This window comes from Carcharodon carcharias (genome assembly GCF_017639515.1).
Source record: "Carcharodon carcharias isolate sCarCar2 chromosome 36 unlocalized genomic scaffold, sCarCar2.pri SUPER_36_unloc_1, whole genome shotgun sequence".
In the NCBI taxonomy this organism is placed as follows: Eukaryota; Metazoa; Chordata; class Chondrichthyes; order Lamniformes; family Lamnidae; genus Carcharodon; species Carcharodon carcharias.
Genome location: NW_024470726.1, coordinates 755536 through 769623, shown reverse-complemented (window position 1 = coordinate 769623; position 14088 = coordinate 755536). Strand labels below are relative to the sequence as shown.

The 14088-nt window shown below is 52.3% G+C and overlaps 1 protein-coding gene across 1 annotated transcript in view; it reads left to right on the top strand.

The window, feature by feature from the left end:
- LOC121274313 (putative PIP5K1A and PSMD4-like protein) overlaps positions 1-14088 on the top strand; it is a 93371-nt gene that overhangs the window by 23041 nt on the left and 56242 nt on the right. The window contains exons 6-11 of the mRNA XM_041181556.1: positions 702-854; positions 1630-1929; positions 4775-4998; positions 5639-5722; positions 6227-6275; positions 9572-9656. Coding sequence (XP_041037490.1) covers positions 702-854; positions 1630-1929; positions 4775-4998; positions 5639-5722; positions 6227-6275; positions 9572-9656 — 895 coding nt within the window. The remainder of the gene's footprint in view (positions 1-701; positions 855-1629; positions 1930-4774; positions 4999-5638; positions 5723-6226; positions 6276-9571; positions 9657-14088) is intronic.

The following is a 14088-nucleotide window of genomic DNA, read 5'->3' as shown; positions in this document are numbered from 1 at the left end:
GATTGGGCTTGTGGCAGGGGGGTAGACAATTTGGCTGTTCGTGAAAGGCTGAAGGGCTTTGCAGTGAGATGGGCAAGGCAGGTGAACGAGTGCGGGCGAAGACACGGGCAGAGGGGTTTTTGGATGACTGCAAGTTTGCGCAGGGTGAAAAGCAGGAAGTCGGCCAGGGGCGCACTGGAATGCTTGGGTCTGGGGGCTGCAAAAGTCGTGTGCGAGGGCTCCGGCAGCACTCGAGCTGAGTCCAGCAAGGCTACAGAGTTGGAGGGACTGCAGCAGTTCAAGAAGGCAGCTCACCAGCACCTTCTCAAGGGGGCGATTAGAGATGGGCAATAAATGCTGGCCTAGCCAGCGACATCCCACACCCCGTAAACGAATTTTAAAAAGGGGGCAGTCCTGAATATGGTGCAGATATGTGGTCAGAAACGCATCTCTTGCTGGTGGTGGTGGTCAACAGGGGCTGTGAACAGTGTCCCTCGTCTTCAGGCAGTTACCAGGGCTGAGGGAACAAAAGGCGCAGCCTTGGAAACAGATACAGCGGCAACGGTTGAAAGTCGGAAGAGAGGGGAAAACGTGAAGGGAAGAACTAGGATGCCATTGAAAGAGAAAGCAGTCAGTTGTCCTGCTGCAACTTGTACTGTGGGTCTGTGTTAAGTTGAAACTTGTTTTCTCTTTCTCACCCACCCCCCACCCCTGCCCGGCAGTATTCTCTGTGTAACGAGCCACTGATTGAGCTGTCTAACCCTGGTGCCAGTGGATCTGTCTTCTATGTGTCGGCAGACGATGAGTTTATCATCAAAACGGTTCAGCACAAGGAGGCGGAGTTCTTACAGAAGCTGCTTCCTGGATATTATATGGTGAGTTGCTTAGCACCCCTTTCACCTGTGTTTTGATCAATTAGCTGCTATTCAGGTTCCCTGGCTCCCCCTCTTTCATCAGGGAATCATTGTACATTAATCTCAATAAGGTTTATGTAGCCCGTCAGCTAATTTGTGCATGGGGCTCGTCCCTGGGATACACCCCTTAACTGCTGAGTATTGATGAGTTGTTTGACCGCAAGGGGCACCACAGTTGAATCCTAACCAATTGTCAGATTGGATAGCAATCGTAAATTCGTTTCTCCCCTCCCCTAGTCAAGGGGCATCAATTTTAAAAATTCTCACATTTCAAACCTCCTGTGGCCTCTCACACTAATACCTCCGTGACTTCCTGCACTCCCGCCCCCCCCCCCCCCAGTTCTGGAATTCTGGCCTCTTCTACATTGCCCCACCCCCTTAATTCTCGCCTGCTGGATTTCTATCGCTCCGTCATTTGTGGCCGTGCCTTCAGCTGCCTGTCTCCAAGCTCTGGAACTCCCTCCCTGCACCACTGCGCCCCTCACTTTCCTCCTTTTAAGACGCACCTTAAAACCAACCTCTTTGACCAAGCTTTTGGCCACCAGTCCCCATTTTTTTTTTTGACAACGCACCTGTGGAAGCCCCTTGCGACGTTTCACTTTAAAGGCACTGTAGAAACACAGCATGTTGTCGTAAAGCGCTTTGGGGGGTGTCCTGCGGCACTATACAAATGCAAGTTTGCTCTTTCTCTTTATTGTATAAAGGCCTCCTTTTTGCTTTCTCTCTTCCTCCTCAGAACTTGAATCAAAACCCTCGCACGCTGCTGCCCAAGTTCTTCGGCCTCTACTGCATCCAGTCGGGTGGCAACAACATCCGGCTGGTGGTCATGAACAACCTGCTGCCTCGGGTGATGAAAATGCACCTGAAGTACGACCTGAAAGGGTCAACCTACAAGCGGAGGGCCTCCCAGAAAGAGCGCGAGAAGCCTCGGCCAACTTTCAAGGACCTGGACTTCTTGCAAGATATCCCTGATGGGCTTTTCCTGGATACCGACATGCACAGTGCCTTATGTAAAACAATTCAGAGAGACTGTCTGGTTAGTGTCTTTAACCTGCACGTACCAGGGGCAAGAAGCCTGTTTGAGCCATACATTTGTCTTCTCTCCTTCCTCGATAGATTTTAGTCAGGTCAAGGTGTTAAGGGTTGCAGAACCAATGGTGGAGTTGACAGCCAGATTAATTATCATCTAATGCAATAGCAGAACAGGCACAATGGCCACCTCCTGCTCCTATGTCCCTGTCCTCCTGGGGGTTGCAGTTCCAGGGAGGGGTGGACTCATTAGTGCAAAGTTTGACGCCAGATCTTGAGTTCACCGGTAATTGAAACCCTGTCATCCAGAAGGCCATTCTCAAATTTGCTCCTTCTGACCTTTCAGACAGAGGGTTGCAGGTCACAGCAACTTGCTGTGTAAATGCTTTCCCATGTCGCCATTTGCCAATTTGAGTGTTTAAGCTGGATGAGTGCAGCTCCAAAGAAGCTGGACATCGTCAAAGCAGCCCTCTTGATTGGCACCCTATCCACCACCTTAAATGTTTACTCCCTACCTCCGCCAATGCTCTACGGCAGGAGTGTGGACCGTCCACAGGATTCAAGACAGCAGCTGGCCAAGGCTTCTTCGGCAGCACCTTCCAAACCCGCGACCTCCACCATCTAGAAGGACAAGGGGCAGCAGACACATGGGGAACACCACCGCCCGCAAGACCCCCCCTCCAAGCCACTCACCCGTCCTGACTTGGAACTACATCGGCTGTTCCTTCGCTGTCGCTGGGTCAAAATCCTGGAGCTCCCTCCCCAACAGCGCTGTGGGTGTACCTGCACCACAGGGACTGCAGCGGCTCAAGGAGGCAACCCGCCACCACCACCTTGAGGGGCAGTTAAGGATGGAGGATAAATACTGCCATTTTCAGCAACATCCCCACGAATGAATGATAAAAAATGAAGTTGGTAGAACAGAGAGAGAAACTGTTGCGGGGGTTGGGTGATTTGTGACAAGGGGGTAGAACCATAGAATTCAAGCCAGGCTGTTCAGGGGTGATGTGAGGAAGCACTCACAATGGAAATCTGGAACTCTGTCTCCCGAACCCCCCCCAAAAAAAAGCTGCCAGGGCCTCAATTGCAAATGTCAAAACTGACATTTTTGTTAGATTGTGTTTGTGTGTGTTCGGAACCAAGAGTGACTTGGAGATAATAGTTAGGATACAACTCAGACGTGACCTAATTGAAAGGTGGCACAGGCGGGTGATGGGGGCTTACTGGTAATACCACTCGGCTCATAATCCAGAGGCCCAGGCTAACGCCCTGGGGACACGGGTTCAAATCCTACCATGGCAACTGGTGGAATTTAAATTCAGTTAATAAAAATCTGGAATATAAAGCTCTTCTCAGTAATGGTGACCATGACAACTATCAACAATGGTTGTAAAAGCTCATCTGGTTCACTAATGTCCTTTAGATTTGCTGGAAAAAAAAAGAGACATGCTGTCTAAGCTTTTCGTCTTGTACTCGTCGGGACAGATTTGCAAGATTACCAAAAGTAAAGGGAACAACAATTTATACTGCATGAGAAGAGAGCGCTGTTTGGTTGGTGAGTGGACTCTGGTAGAATAATGCAGGGAACAGATAACTGCCCAGCTTTTGTTCAAATTCAAACAAAGCAAGTCGACTGATTGGGTAAGACATGGCCATTGAGGTGGGGGGGGGGAGAGAAAAAAATAGGGAATGCCCCGAGCTTTTGTTCAGTTGAAAAAGTTTGGACATGCTCCTTCTGTCTGCAAAGGATATGTATGTACATGGGTGGCTTCTAGCAGGTGAGCCATGCTGTGGGCCTGACTGATACCTTAAATTGGTAGCCAGCGTAATCCTTAACGCAATCAGGATTGTTTAGCAAGTGTTGTCCAATTGCAGCATCACAACTAACGTTGGACACCTTGTTTTGAGCTTTGCAAGCAAGCGTAGGCTGATTGGGTGCAGTCAGTACATTTGCTTTAGGGAAGGAAATCTGCCATCCTTACATGGTCTGGCCTATGTGTGACTCCAGACCCTCGGCGGTGTGGTTGAGTCTTAACTGCCCAGCAAGCCACTCATTTCATGAGCAATTAGGGATGGGCAACAAATGGCTGGGCTTGCCAGCGACGCCCGCACCGCCTGAAAGAATGAATTATTTTTTTTAAATAAACAAAAAAAGGACTCGGGTTGAAATGCCGCCTCCTGTTCCGATGAACCGCTGTAGCTGAGACTGATTCCTGATTGGGAATGGAATCTGGCGCTTGTCTCTCCTTTGTGGCTTGGTGCTGCACACTGGGCAATGTCTTTCCTTAGACGACCAGCCCCCCCCCCCAGCTCCTTGCTCTAACATGCTTTCAGGCGTGCCCCGCAGGAAATGCTGGCGATCTAACGGACTGAATTCAGAGCCTGCTCCGCCAGTCAGGAAGGTTGCGGCCGATGAGAGCAAAACATCACGGATTCTGGAAATCTGAAACAAAATCAGAAAACGCGGGGGAGAAACCTCAGCACGCCTGGCAGCACCTGTAGAGAGAGAGAGAGAGAGAAACGGAGTTAACGTTTCGAGCCTGTTACGACTCCTCTTCAGAGCTGAAGAGACGATTATGGTTGATGTGGCTCAACTCCACTGCCACCCCCCCATCCTTTTGCTATCACTTGAAGCACTCCACAGGTCAGGTTTGTAGAGAGAGGAAACCGAGAGTTTCAGGTCGATAATCCTTCAGCGGAGTGCTTTCTGACTCGCCGACCCGGAACGGGACTCCCTGCCTCGGCGCAGCACCAGTAACTCGCGTGCCCTGTTCTAATTCCAGCCCCCGGGGCATCTATCTCTTCGGTGCGATCCCGTTTTTCTCCTCCTCTTCGTTGTGTTCCTGATGCAGGTGTTACAGAGCTTTAAGATCATGGACTACAGTTTGCTGGTCGGGATCCATAACGTGGACGTCGCCAGCCGGGAGCGCGGGAACGAGGGGCTGCAGGGCAGCACAGATGGCATCGGGCCCTCGGATGCCCGGAGGCCGGCGGGCCAGCGGGCGCTTTACTCAACGGCGGTAGAGGCCATCCAGGGTGAATCGCGGCTGGGAGCCACCGGCGAGACGGACGAGCTGTAAGTTCCTGCGCCGCGCCCGAGTGGCTTGGGGCACGCGCGCCGTGGGGGGGGTGGGGGGGGTTGGGGGGGGGGGGGGGGGGGGGGGGGGGGGGGGGGGGGGGGGGGAGGTGCGGGTAGGGCAGAGATGGACGCGGGGCTGCCACCCTCAGATGAACCAGGCCGTTTGCGAGCCCTGGCTCGGTGGGTTAGTGCCGAGTCAGAGGGTGCCATGCGCTGGCAGCCCTCCCAGCCTTCCCTCGGAGGCCCCATCTACACTTAACAGGCGGGTGTACAAGATGCTGTGACCACTGTGTTGAAGAAGAGCCGGGGGTGGTGGTGGTGGTGGGGTGGGGAGGAGGCGGGGGGTAGTTCCTCCTGGGCATCCTGTTCACCTTTCAACCAGCGTCACTTTATCATGAAAAATGCAGCCGCGTTGCAGTTTGTGGGATCCTGCTGCGCGCCCGTTGGCTGCCGCGTTTCCTTCGTCACCACACCTCGAAAGCGCTTCGTTGGCTGTAAAACGCTTTGGGCCACCCTGAGGCTGCAAAAGGTGCTATAGAGAAGTGCAAGTTCTTGACCGAACCTGGCGCTGGGATTGGCAGGGTGACGTTCACTGTCGGGATAGATGAGTGGTGCACTTAATTGCTTTCCGTTTCAGGATGGGTGGCATCCCAGCTCGGAACTCCAAAGGCGAGCGCCTCATGTTGTACATTGGCATCATAGACATCTTACAATCTTATAGGTAAGTTGCTTTATAAGCTTCTGTCCTGACTCCCTGTCAACCGTCACTGGCTCCTGGCCCAATAAAACCTCGGATTTCAAATTCTCACTCCCGTGTCCAAATCCCTCCATGGTCCTTGCTCCCCCCACCCCGCCCCCAACCCCATCCCTTCCATCTCTGTAATCTGCTCCAGTCCCCACAACCCTCTGAGATTTCTGCTCCTCCAATTACAGCCTCTTGCCTGATTTCCCTCGGTTCCCATTGCTCCAGGTGCCTGAGCTCCGGAATTGCCTCCATAAAGGTCAGCCTCTGTCTCTCGCGCCCCCTCTCGCCTGCGCACCCCCTCTCCCTGCCCCCTCAGCACTTTTGAACATTTTATACTATGCTAAGTAGTGATGTTGCAATGTGAGCTGATTTGGTTTAAAGGATACAATGGTGACCAGATTGCTCCTTCTGTTGAAAACCCTTGTCTGTGTCTTGCTCCCCATGTTGCCACTGTAACCTTGTCTTCCCCCCCCGTTTTAGATTTATAAAGAAGCTGGAACATTCTTGGAAGGCCCTTGTACATGATGGGGTGAGTAGGAAGGAGTGGCCCTGCCTGTACATCAGCAGGGGCTTCACTGGTGCCTCTGACTGTTCTGTCACTGAATGAGCTAAGCATGGATTCGAGATCTGGTGATTTTCAGAGATGGGGCTCTCCACTTTTTCATTCACTGAAGGGAATGCATTAAACAAAACACACAGGAGGCCATTCAGCCCGTTGGCCCCATGCTAACTTTTCAATAGTTATCTAATTAATCCCACTGCCCTGCTCGTTCCTTCGTCTTTATCCAATTCCCCTTTTTGAAAATTCTTATTGAATCTGCCTCCACCACCCTTTCAGGGAGCGCCTTCCAGATCACAACAACTCGCTGCATTTATTAAAAAAAAGGTTCTTACCCTCCACCTCCACCCCCAGCTGATTATCTTCAATTCTGACCCCTCTGGTTGCCAGTGGCAACAGTTTCTCCTTATCTACTCGATCAAAGTCATAGCGATGGCCCCAGAATCCTTTGAGACAGTTGTTTTGACGGGGTGAGGAGGCGGAGAGCAGCAGGTAGAAATACATTGTGGTCTCTCTGGGAGGGTACGGTAAGATAGGGGAGTGCTAGAGTTAGAAAAGTAGTATCACAGACATTTATAGCATGAAAGGAAGTGTCCAGCCTCAACCCACTTTTCAGTGCTTGGCCCTTAGCCTTGTGGGTTGGTGTCTCTTAATGAATGTGGTGGATCTCTGAGCCACCTCTGATCCCCTACTCCCTGTGGCCTAACCTACAAATGATCCTGAATCCTAGATGTGGGGGAGGGCTTTTGGTTGCTGCTGCACTGATTGGTGTCTGTTGTACAGTCTTTTCCAGCTGTTAATCTGTGCCCTTCCTCCCTCTCTCTCTCTCTTTCTGCCTCCCTCTCTCTCTCTCTCTGTGCCTCCCTGTCTCTCTCTCTCTCTCTCTCTTTCTCTCTGCCTCCCTGTCTGTCTCTCTCTCTGCCTCCCTGTGTGTGTGTCTCTCTCTCTCTCTCTGCCTCCCTGTGTGTCTCTCTCTCTGCCTCCCTGTGTGTCTCTCTCTCTGCCTCCCTGTGTGTCTCTCTCTCTGCCTCCCTGTGTGTCTCTCTCTCTGCCTCCCTGTGTGTCTCTCTCTCTGCCTCCCTGTGTGTCTCTCTCTCTGCCTCCCTGTGTCTCTCTCTCTCTGCCTCCCTGTGTCTCTCTCTCTCTCTGCCTCCCTGTGTCTCTCTCTCTCTGCCTCCCTGTGTCTCTCTCTCTCTGCCTCCCTGTGTCTCTCTCTCTCTGCCTCCCTGTGTCTCTCTCTCTCTGCCTCCCTGTGTCTCTCTCTCTCTGCCTCCCTGTGTCTCTCTCTCTCTGCCTCCCTGTGTCTCTCTCTCTCTGCCTCCCTGTGTCTCTCTCTCTCTGCCTCCCTGTGTCTTTCTCTCTCTGCCTCCCTGTGTCTCTCTCTCTCTGCCTCCCTGTGTCTCTCTCTCTCTGCCTCCCTGTGTCTCTCTCTCTCTGCCTCCCTGTGTGTCTCTCTCTCTCTGCCTCCCTGTGTGTCTCTCTCTCTCTGCCTCCCTGTGTGTCTCTCTCTCTCTCTGCCTCCCTGTGTGTCTCTCTCTCTCTGCCTCCCTGTGTGTCTCTCCCTCTCTGCCTCCCTGTGTGTCTCTCCCTCTCTGCCTCCCTGTGTGTGTCTCTCTCTCTGCCTCCCTGTGTGTGTCTCTCTCTCTGCCTCCCTGTGTGTGTCTCTCTCTCTGCCTCCCTGTGTGTGTCTCTCTCTCTGCCTCCCTGTGTGTCTTTCTCTCTCTGCCTCCCTGTGTGTCTCTCTCTCTCTCTGCCTCCCTGTGTCTCTCTCTCTCTCTCTCTGCCTCCCTGTGTCTCTCTCTCTCTCTCTGCCTCCCTGTGTCTCTCTCTCTCTGCCTCCCTGTGTCTCTCTCTCTCTGCCTCCCTGTGTCTCTCTCTCTCTGCCTCCCTGTGTCTCTCTCTCTCTGCCTCCCTGTCTCTCTCTCTGCCTCCCTGTCTCTCTCTCTGCCTCCCTGTCTCTCTCTCTGCCTCCCTGTCTCTCTCTCTGCCTCCCTGTCTCTCTCTCTGCCTCCCTGTCTCTCTCTCTCTCTCTGCCTCCCTGTCTCTCTCTCTCTCTCTGCCTCCCTGTCTCTCTCTCTCTCTCTCTGCCTCCCTGTCTCTCTCTCTCTCTCTGCCTCCCTGTCTCTCTCTCTCTCTCTCTGCCTCCCTGTCTCTCTCTCTCTCTCTGCCTCCCTGTCTCTCTCTCTCTCTCTGCCTCCCTGTCTCTCTCTCTCTCTGCCTCCCTGTCTCTCTCTCTCTCTCTGCCTCCCTGTCTCTCTCTCTCTCTCTGCCTCCCTGTCTCTCTCTCTCTCTCTGCCTCCCTGTCTCTCTCTCTCTCTCTCTGCCTCCCTGTCTCTCTCTCTCTCTCTCTGCCTCCCTGTCTCTCTCTCTCTCTCTGCCTCCCTGTCTCTCTCTCTCTCTGCCTCCCTGTCTCTCTCTCTCTCTCTGCCTCCCTGTCTCTCTCTCTCTCTGCCTCCCTGTCTCTCTCTCTCTCTGCCTCCCTGTCTCTCTCTCTCTCTGCCTCCCTGTCTCTCTCTCTCTCTGCCTCCCTGTCTCTCTCTCTCTCTGCCTCCCTGTCTCTCTCTCTTTCTGCCTCCCTGTCTCTCTCTCTCTCTGCCTCCCTGTCTCTCTCTCTCTCTGCCTCCCTGTCTCTCTCTCTCTCTGCCTCCCTGTCTCTCTCTCTCTCTGCCTCCCTGTCTCTCTCTCTCTCTCTGCCTCCCTGTCTCTTTCTCTCTCTGCCTCCCTGTCTCTCTCTCTCTCTGCCTCCCTGTCTCTCTCTCTCTCTGCCTCCCTGTCTCTCTCTCTCTCTGCCTCCCTGTCTCTCTCTCTCTCTGCCTCCCTGTCTCTCTCTCTCTCTGCCTCCCTGTCTCTCTCTCTCTCTGCCTCCCTGTCTCTCTCTGTCTCTCTCTGCCTCCCTGTCTCTCTCTGTCTCTCTCTGCCTGTCTGTCTCTCTCTCTCTCTCTCTGCCTGTCTGTCTCTCTCTCTCTCTCTCTCTCTCTCTGCCTGTCTGTCTCTCTCTCTCTCTCTCTCTCTGCCTGTCTGTCTCTCTCTCTCTCTCTCTCTCTCTGCCTGTCTGTCTCTCTCTCTCTCTCTCTGCCTGTCTGTCTCTCTCTGCCTCCTTGTCTGTCTGTCTCTCTCTGTCTGTCTCTCTCTCTCTCTCCTTGTCCGAATCTGTCTCTCCCTGCCTCCCCATCTCTCTCTCTGCCCCGCACCCCCCCTCTCTCTCTCTCTCTCTCTCTCCCTCCCCTCCCTGTCTCTCGCTCTCTCTCTCCCTCTCTTTGTCTCAGGATACAGTATCCGTGCATCGACCAGGTTTTTATGCCGAGCGATTTCAGCGATTCATGTGCAGCACGGTCTTCAAGAAGATACCACGTAAATATCCAATTTCTGTTTACATTTCTTCAAAACGTTGGAGCTGTTGACCTGACTTTCATCCATCCGCACTTGAGAGAAGACAAACCTCTCCGAATGTAATTCCGCCATTCTGCCACTGGAGGCCCGACAGTGGGAGGGTGTGTGGACTTGTGGAGACGCCTTGTGAGGGAGGGATGGGCCTGAGTTGCCAGAAAAGGCTGAACAGGCTGGGGGCACTTTTCTCTCAAAGGGAAGGCACAGGGGTGGGCCTGATGGAAGCCTTCAAAATGTGAAAGGGTTCGACAGGGTAGAATTGGAGAAGATGTTTCCACTTCGGGGGGTGGGGGGGAGGGGGGGGCGGTGGTAAGACCAGAACTAGGGGGTCACCAATATACAGGAGTCACTAATAAATCCCATGGGCAATTCAAGAGAAACCTCTTTAACCAGAGAGTGAAGAGAATGTGGGACTCGCTCCCACAGGGAGTGGTCAAGGTGAATAGCGGAGCTGCATTGAAGGGGAAAGCTGGATAAACACACGAGGGAGTAAAGAGTAAGATGTGCTACATAACACACGGAGCAGGAGCAGGCCAGACAATCCCTCTGAACCCACTCCACCAGATAATACCTGACCTTCGTCTCCCAACTCCACTTTCCCGTCGGATCCACCAATCCCTTCATTCCAGTCCAGTCCAAAGGCCTGCTGGAGTGATGAGAGGAGGCCTCGTGGAGCATCAACACCAGCACAGACCTGTTGGGCTGAATGGCCCATTTCTGTGCTGTAGATGTTATATAATTAAAGTGTGATATTCTGAAGTCCCTCAAGGATCTATCCTTGCCCCCACCCCCCCCACACACACAACCACCACCACCACCACCACCACCACCGCCGCCGCCGCCGCCGCCCCTCAGCAGCTTCCTCCCAAATCGCAGTCAGTTTTCACATGTATGCTGACAACACCCAGCCATACCACACCACCACCCCTCTTGACCCTATCCCTAAATTGTCAGGTTTCTGATTCCACGTCCAGTACTGGACAAGCAGAAATTTCCCCCAACTTACTCTTCGGAAGACCAAAGGGCGCAGCCTTTGGTCCCTGCCACACACACTGCTGCCTCGCCACTGAATCAATCCCTTGTCCTGGTGACCGACTGCTGCGTTCCTAACCTTGACCCCCGAGGTGAGCTCCCAATGGCAGTCTGTGCCATCACTATTTCTGCCTCCTTAACATTGCCTTTCCTTGCCACGCCACAGCTCGCCTGCTGCTGAAATGCTCATCTATGCTTTTGTCACCTCTATGCTTGACAGTCCAGGACGTCCACCCACCTCCCCAAACATGAGCTCCTCGAACTCTGCTGCCCGAGTCCTAATTAGCACCGACACCCCTGTTCGCTCACCCCTGTTCTTGCTGACCCACACCAGCTCTTGCTTAAGCAAAGCCTTGATTTTAAAAAAAATTCTCATCCATGTTTTTAATGCATCCCCCACCATGGCTTTGGTTCCCTCACTATCTCTGTAACCTCCTCCAGTCCCTACACCCCTCCCTATCTCTCTAACCTCCTCCAGCCCCTACACCCCTCCCTATCTCTGTAACCTCCTCCAGCCCCCACACCCCTCCCTATCTCTGTAACCTCCTCCAGCCCCTCCATCCCTCCCTCCCTCTGTAACCCCCTCCAGCCCCTACACCCCTCCCTATCTCTGTAACCTCCTCCAGCCCCTACACCCCTCCCTATCTCTGTAACCCCCTCCAGGCCCTACATCCCTCCCTATCTCTGTAACCTCCTCCAGCCCCTACACCCCTCCCTATCTCTGTAACCTCCTCCAGCCCCTACACCCCTCCCTATCTCTGTAACCTCCTCCAGCCCCTACACCCCTCCCTATCTCTGTAACCTCCTCCAGCCCCTACACCCCTCCCTATCTCTGTAACCTCCTCCAGGCCCTACACCCCTCCCTATCTCTGTAACCTCCTCCAGCCCCTACACCCCTCCCTATCTCTATAACCTCCTCCAGCCCCTACAACCGTCCGAAATCTCTGTGCTCCTCCAATTCCAGCCTCTCGAGCATCCCCCGATTCCCATTGCTCCACCATTGGCGGCCATGCCTTCAGCTGCCTGGGGCCCTAAGCTTTGGCATTCCCTCCCTAAACCCTCCTCCACAGTGTATCTCCTTGATCTAGTTTTTGGCTGTTTGCCCCTAACATCTCCTTTTGTGGCTCGGTCTCATGTACTATTTGATGATGCTCCTGTGAAGCACCCAGGAGCGTTTTATTAAGTTGAAGGCACTCATCAACAACAGCAACTTGAATTTGTAAAATTTCTACACACAATTTTGCTGCATCCGATTTTGTCAATGGATGCGATGTGAAAGGAAATGGCAAGTGAATTATACCCGAGCTCACTGCCCTCTTCCTTAGAATCATAGAAAGTTTACGGTACAGAAAGAGGCCACTTGGCCCATCGCATCTGCTCCAGCCAAAGAACGAGTCACCCAGCCTAATCCCACTTTCCAGCATTTGTCCCTTAGCTCTGCAGGTTCCGGCACTTGAGGCGCATATCCAGACAGCTCTTAAGAGTTGAGGGTTTCTGCCTCTACTGCCCTTTCAGGCAGTGAGTTCCAGACCCCCACCACCCTCTGGGTGAAAAAAAAACCTTTCCTCATCTCCTCTCTAATCTTTATACCAATCGCTTTAAATCTATGCCCTTGTAGTCACTGACCTCTCTGCTAAGGTAAATAGGCCCTTCCCATCCACTCTATCCAGGCCCCTTCATAGTTTTGTACATCCTGGTCAAATCTCCCCTCAGCTTGTTCTGTTTTCCAAGAAAAACAACCTCACCCTGTACAATCTTTCCTCACAGCTGCAATTTTCCAGCCCTGGCATCAACCTCGTAAATCTCCTCGGTGCCCCCTCAAGTGCAATTCCATCCTTTCTGTAACGAGGGGACCAGAACGCCACACAGCACTCAAGTTGTGGCCTAGTTAGTGTTTTACACATTCCAGCATAAGCTCCCTGCTCTTATATTCTATGCCTTGGCTAACAAATGAAAGGATTCCATATGCCTTCTAACCCAGCTTCGCCTCAAGTAATGTACAGTGTAAGTACACTGTGCAATGCCTTGGATGCGCCTGTGTGTGTGCGCGTGTAGTAAAACATTGTGGCATCTTGTTCTCTCTAGCCCCACCCTACATCCCCTGCAATGTCTTGGGGGCATGGGGTGTACAGGAGATGGAACACCTTCCTCTTGCCTAGGGGCTTGTCCAACATGCATTTCAATAGAGATCTCTGATCAACCTTGGGGAATCTCAGTTGGAGCCTGTGTTTTAAGCAAGCTTTCTGCTAAAGAGTTAAGATTTCTTATCCTCCAGCGTTCTATGTCTGTTCAATGTGTTTTTTATTGAGAAACCTAGGTGAAGGGACAAGGCTCTTAGTGCAGTCCAACACCATGTTTGAGAAGAGTAGGAGAGAAGATGAGGTAGAACAAGTAGGTGACACCATGCTTGAATTTTGCGATATTTTAAAGTTGCTTGGTAGTACAGAACCTGAATATCGCTGTAAAGAGAAACATGTTGCTGAAGCTTTTCATCTTGTACTCATCAGGACAAACACACGAATGCCAAATTTCATATGATCACAACAAATTATACTACAGGATAAAAGGGTGCTGACTGACTCATAGATGTTTTGCAGCACAGGAGGAGCCCATTCAGCCCATCATGTCCGTGCGGGTCAACAAAGACCTGACTACACTAATCCCATTTTCCAGTGCTTGGCCCATAGCCCTGGAGGCTATGGGAATAGCTAAAGAGTCTTAAATGTTATGAAATGTTGGATGAAAAAATTTCTCCTCAACTCCCCTCTTCGCCTTCTACCTCACCTTAAATCTATGCCCCCTGGTTATTGACACCTCCACGAATGGAAAAAGTGCCATCCTATCCACCCTATCTCTGCCCCTCATTGTCTTATACACCTCTCTCAGGTCCCATCTCAACCATCGCTGCTCCAAGGAAAACAACCCCAGCCTATCCAATCTTTCCTCCTAGCTCAGACCCTCCAGCCCAGACAGCATCCTGGCAAATCTCTGTACCCTCTCCAGTGCAATCACATCCTTCCTATAATGTGATGACCAGGATTGCACACACTACTCCAGTTGTGGCCTAACCAGCCTTTTATACAGTTCCAGCATAACCTCCCTCTTGTATTCTGTGCCTTGGCTAATAAAGGCAAGTATCCCATATGCCTTCTTAATCACCTTATCTACCGGCCCTGATACCTTCAGAGACCTGTGGATATGCACACCAAAGTCCCTCTGATCTTCAGTACTTTCCAGGCTGCTACCATTCATAGTGTGATTCCTTGCCTTGCTTGTCCTCCCCAAGTGCATTACCTCTCACTTTTCCGGGCTGAATTCCATTTGACACCGTCCTGCCCACCTGACCAGTCCATCAATATCCTCT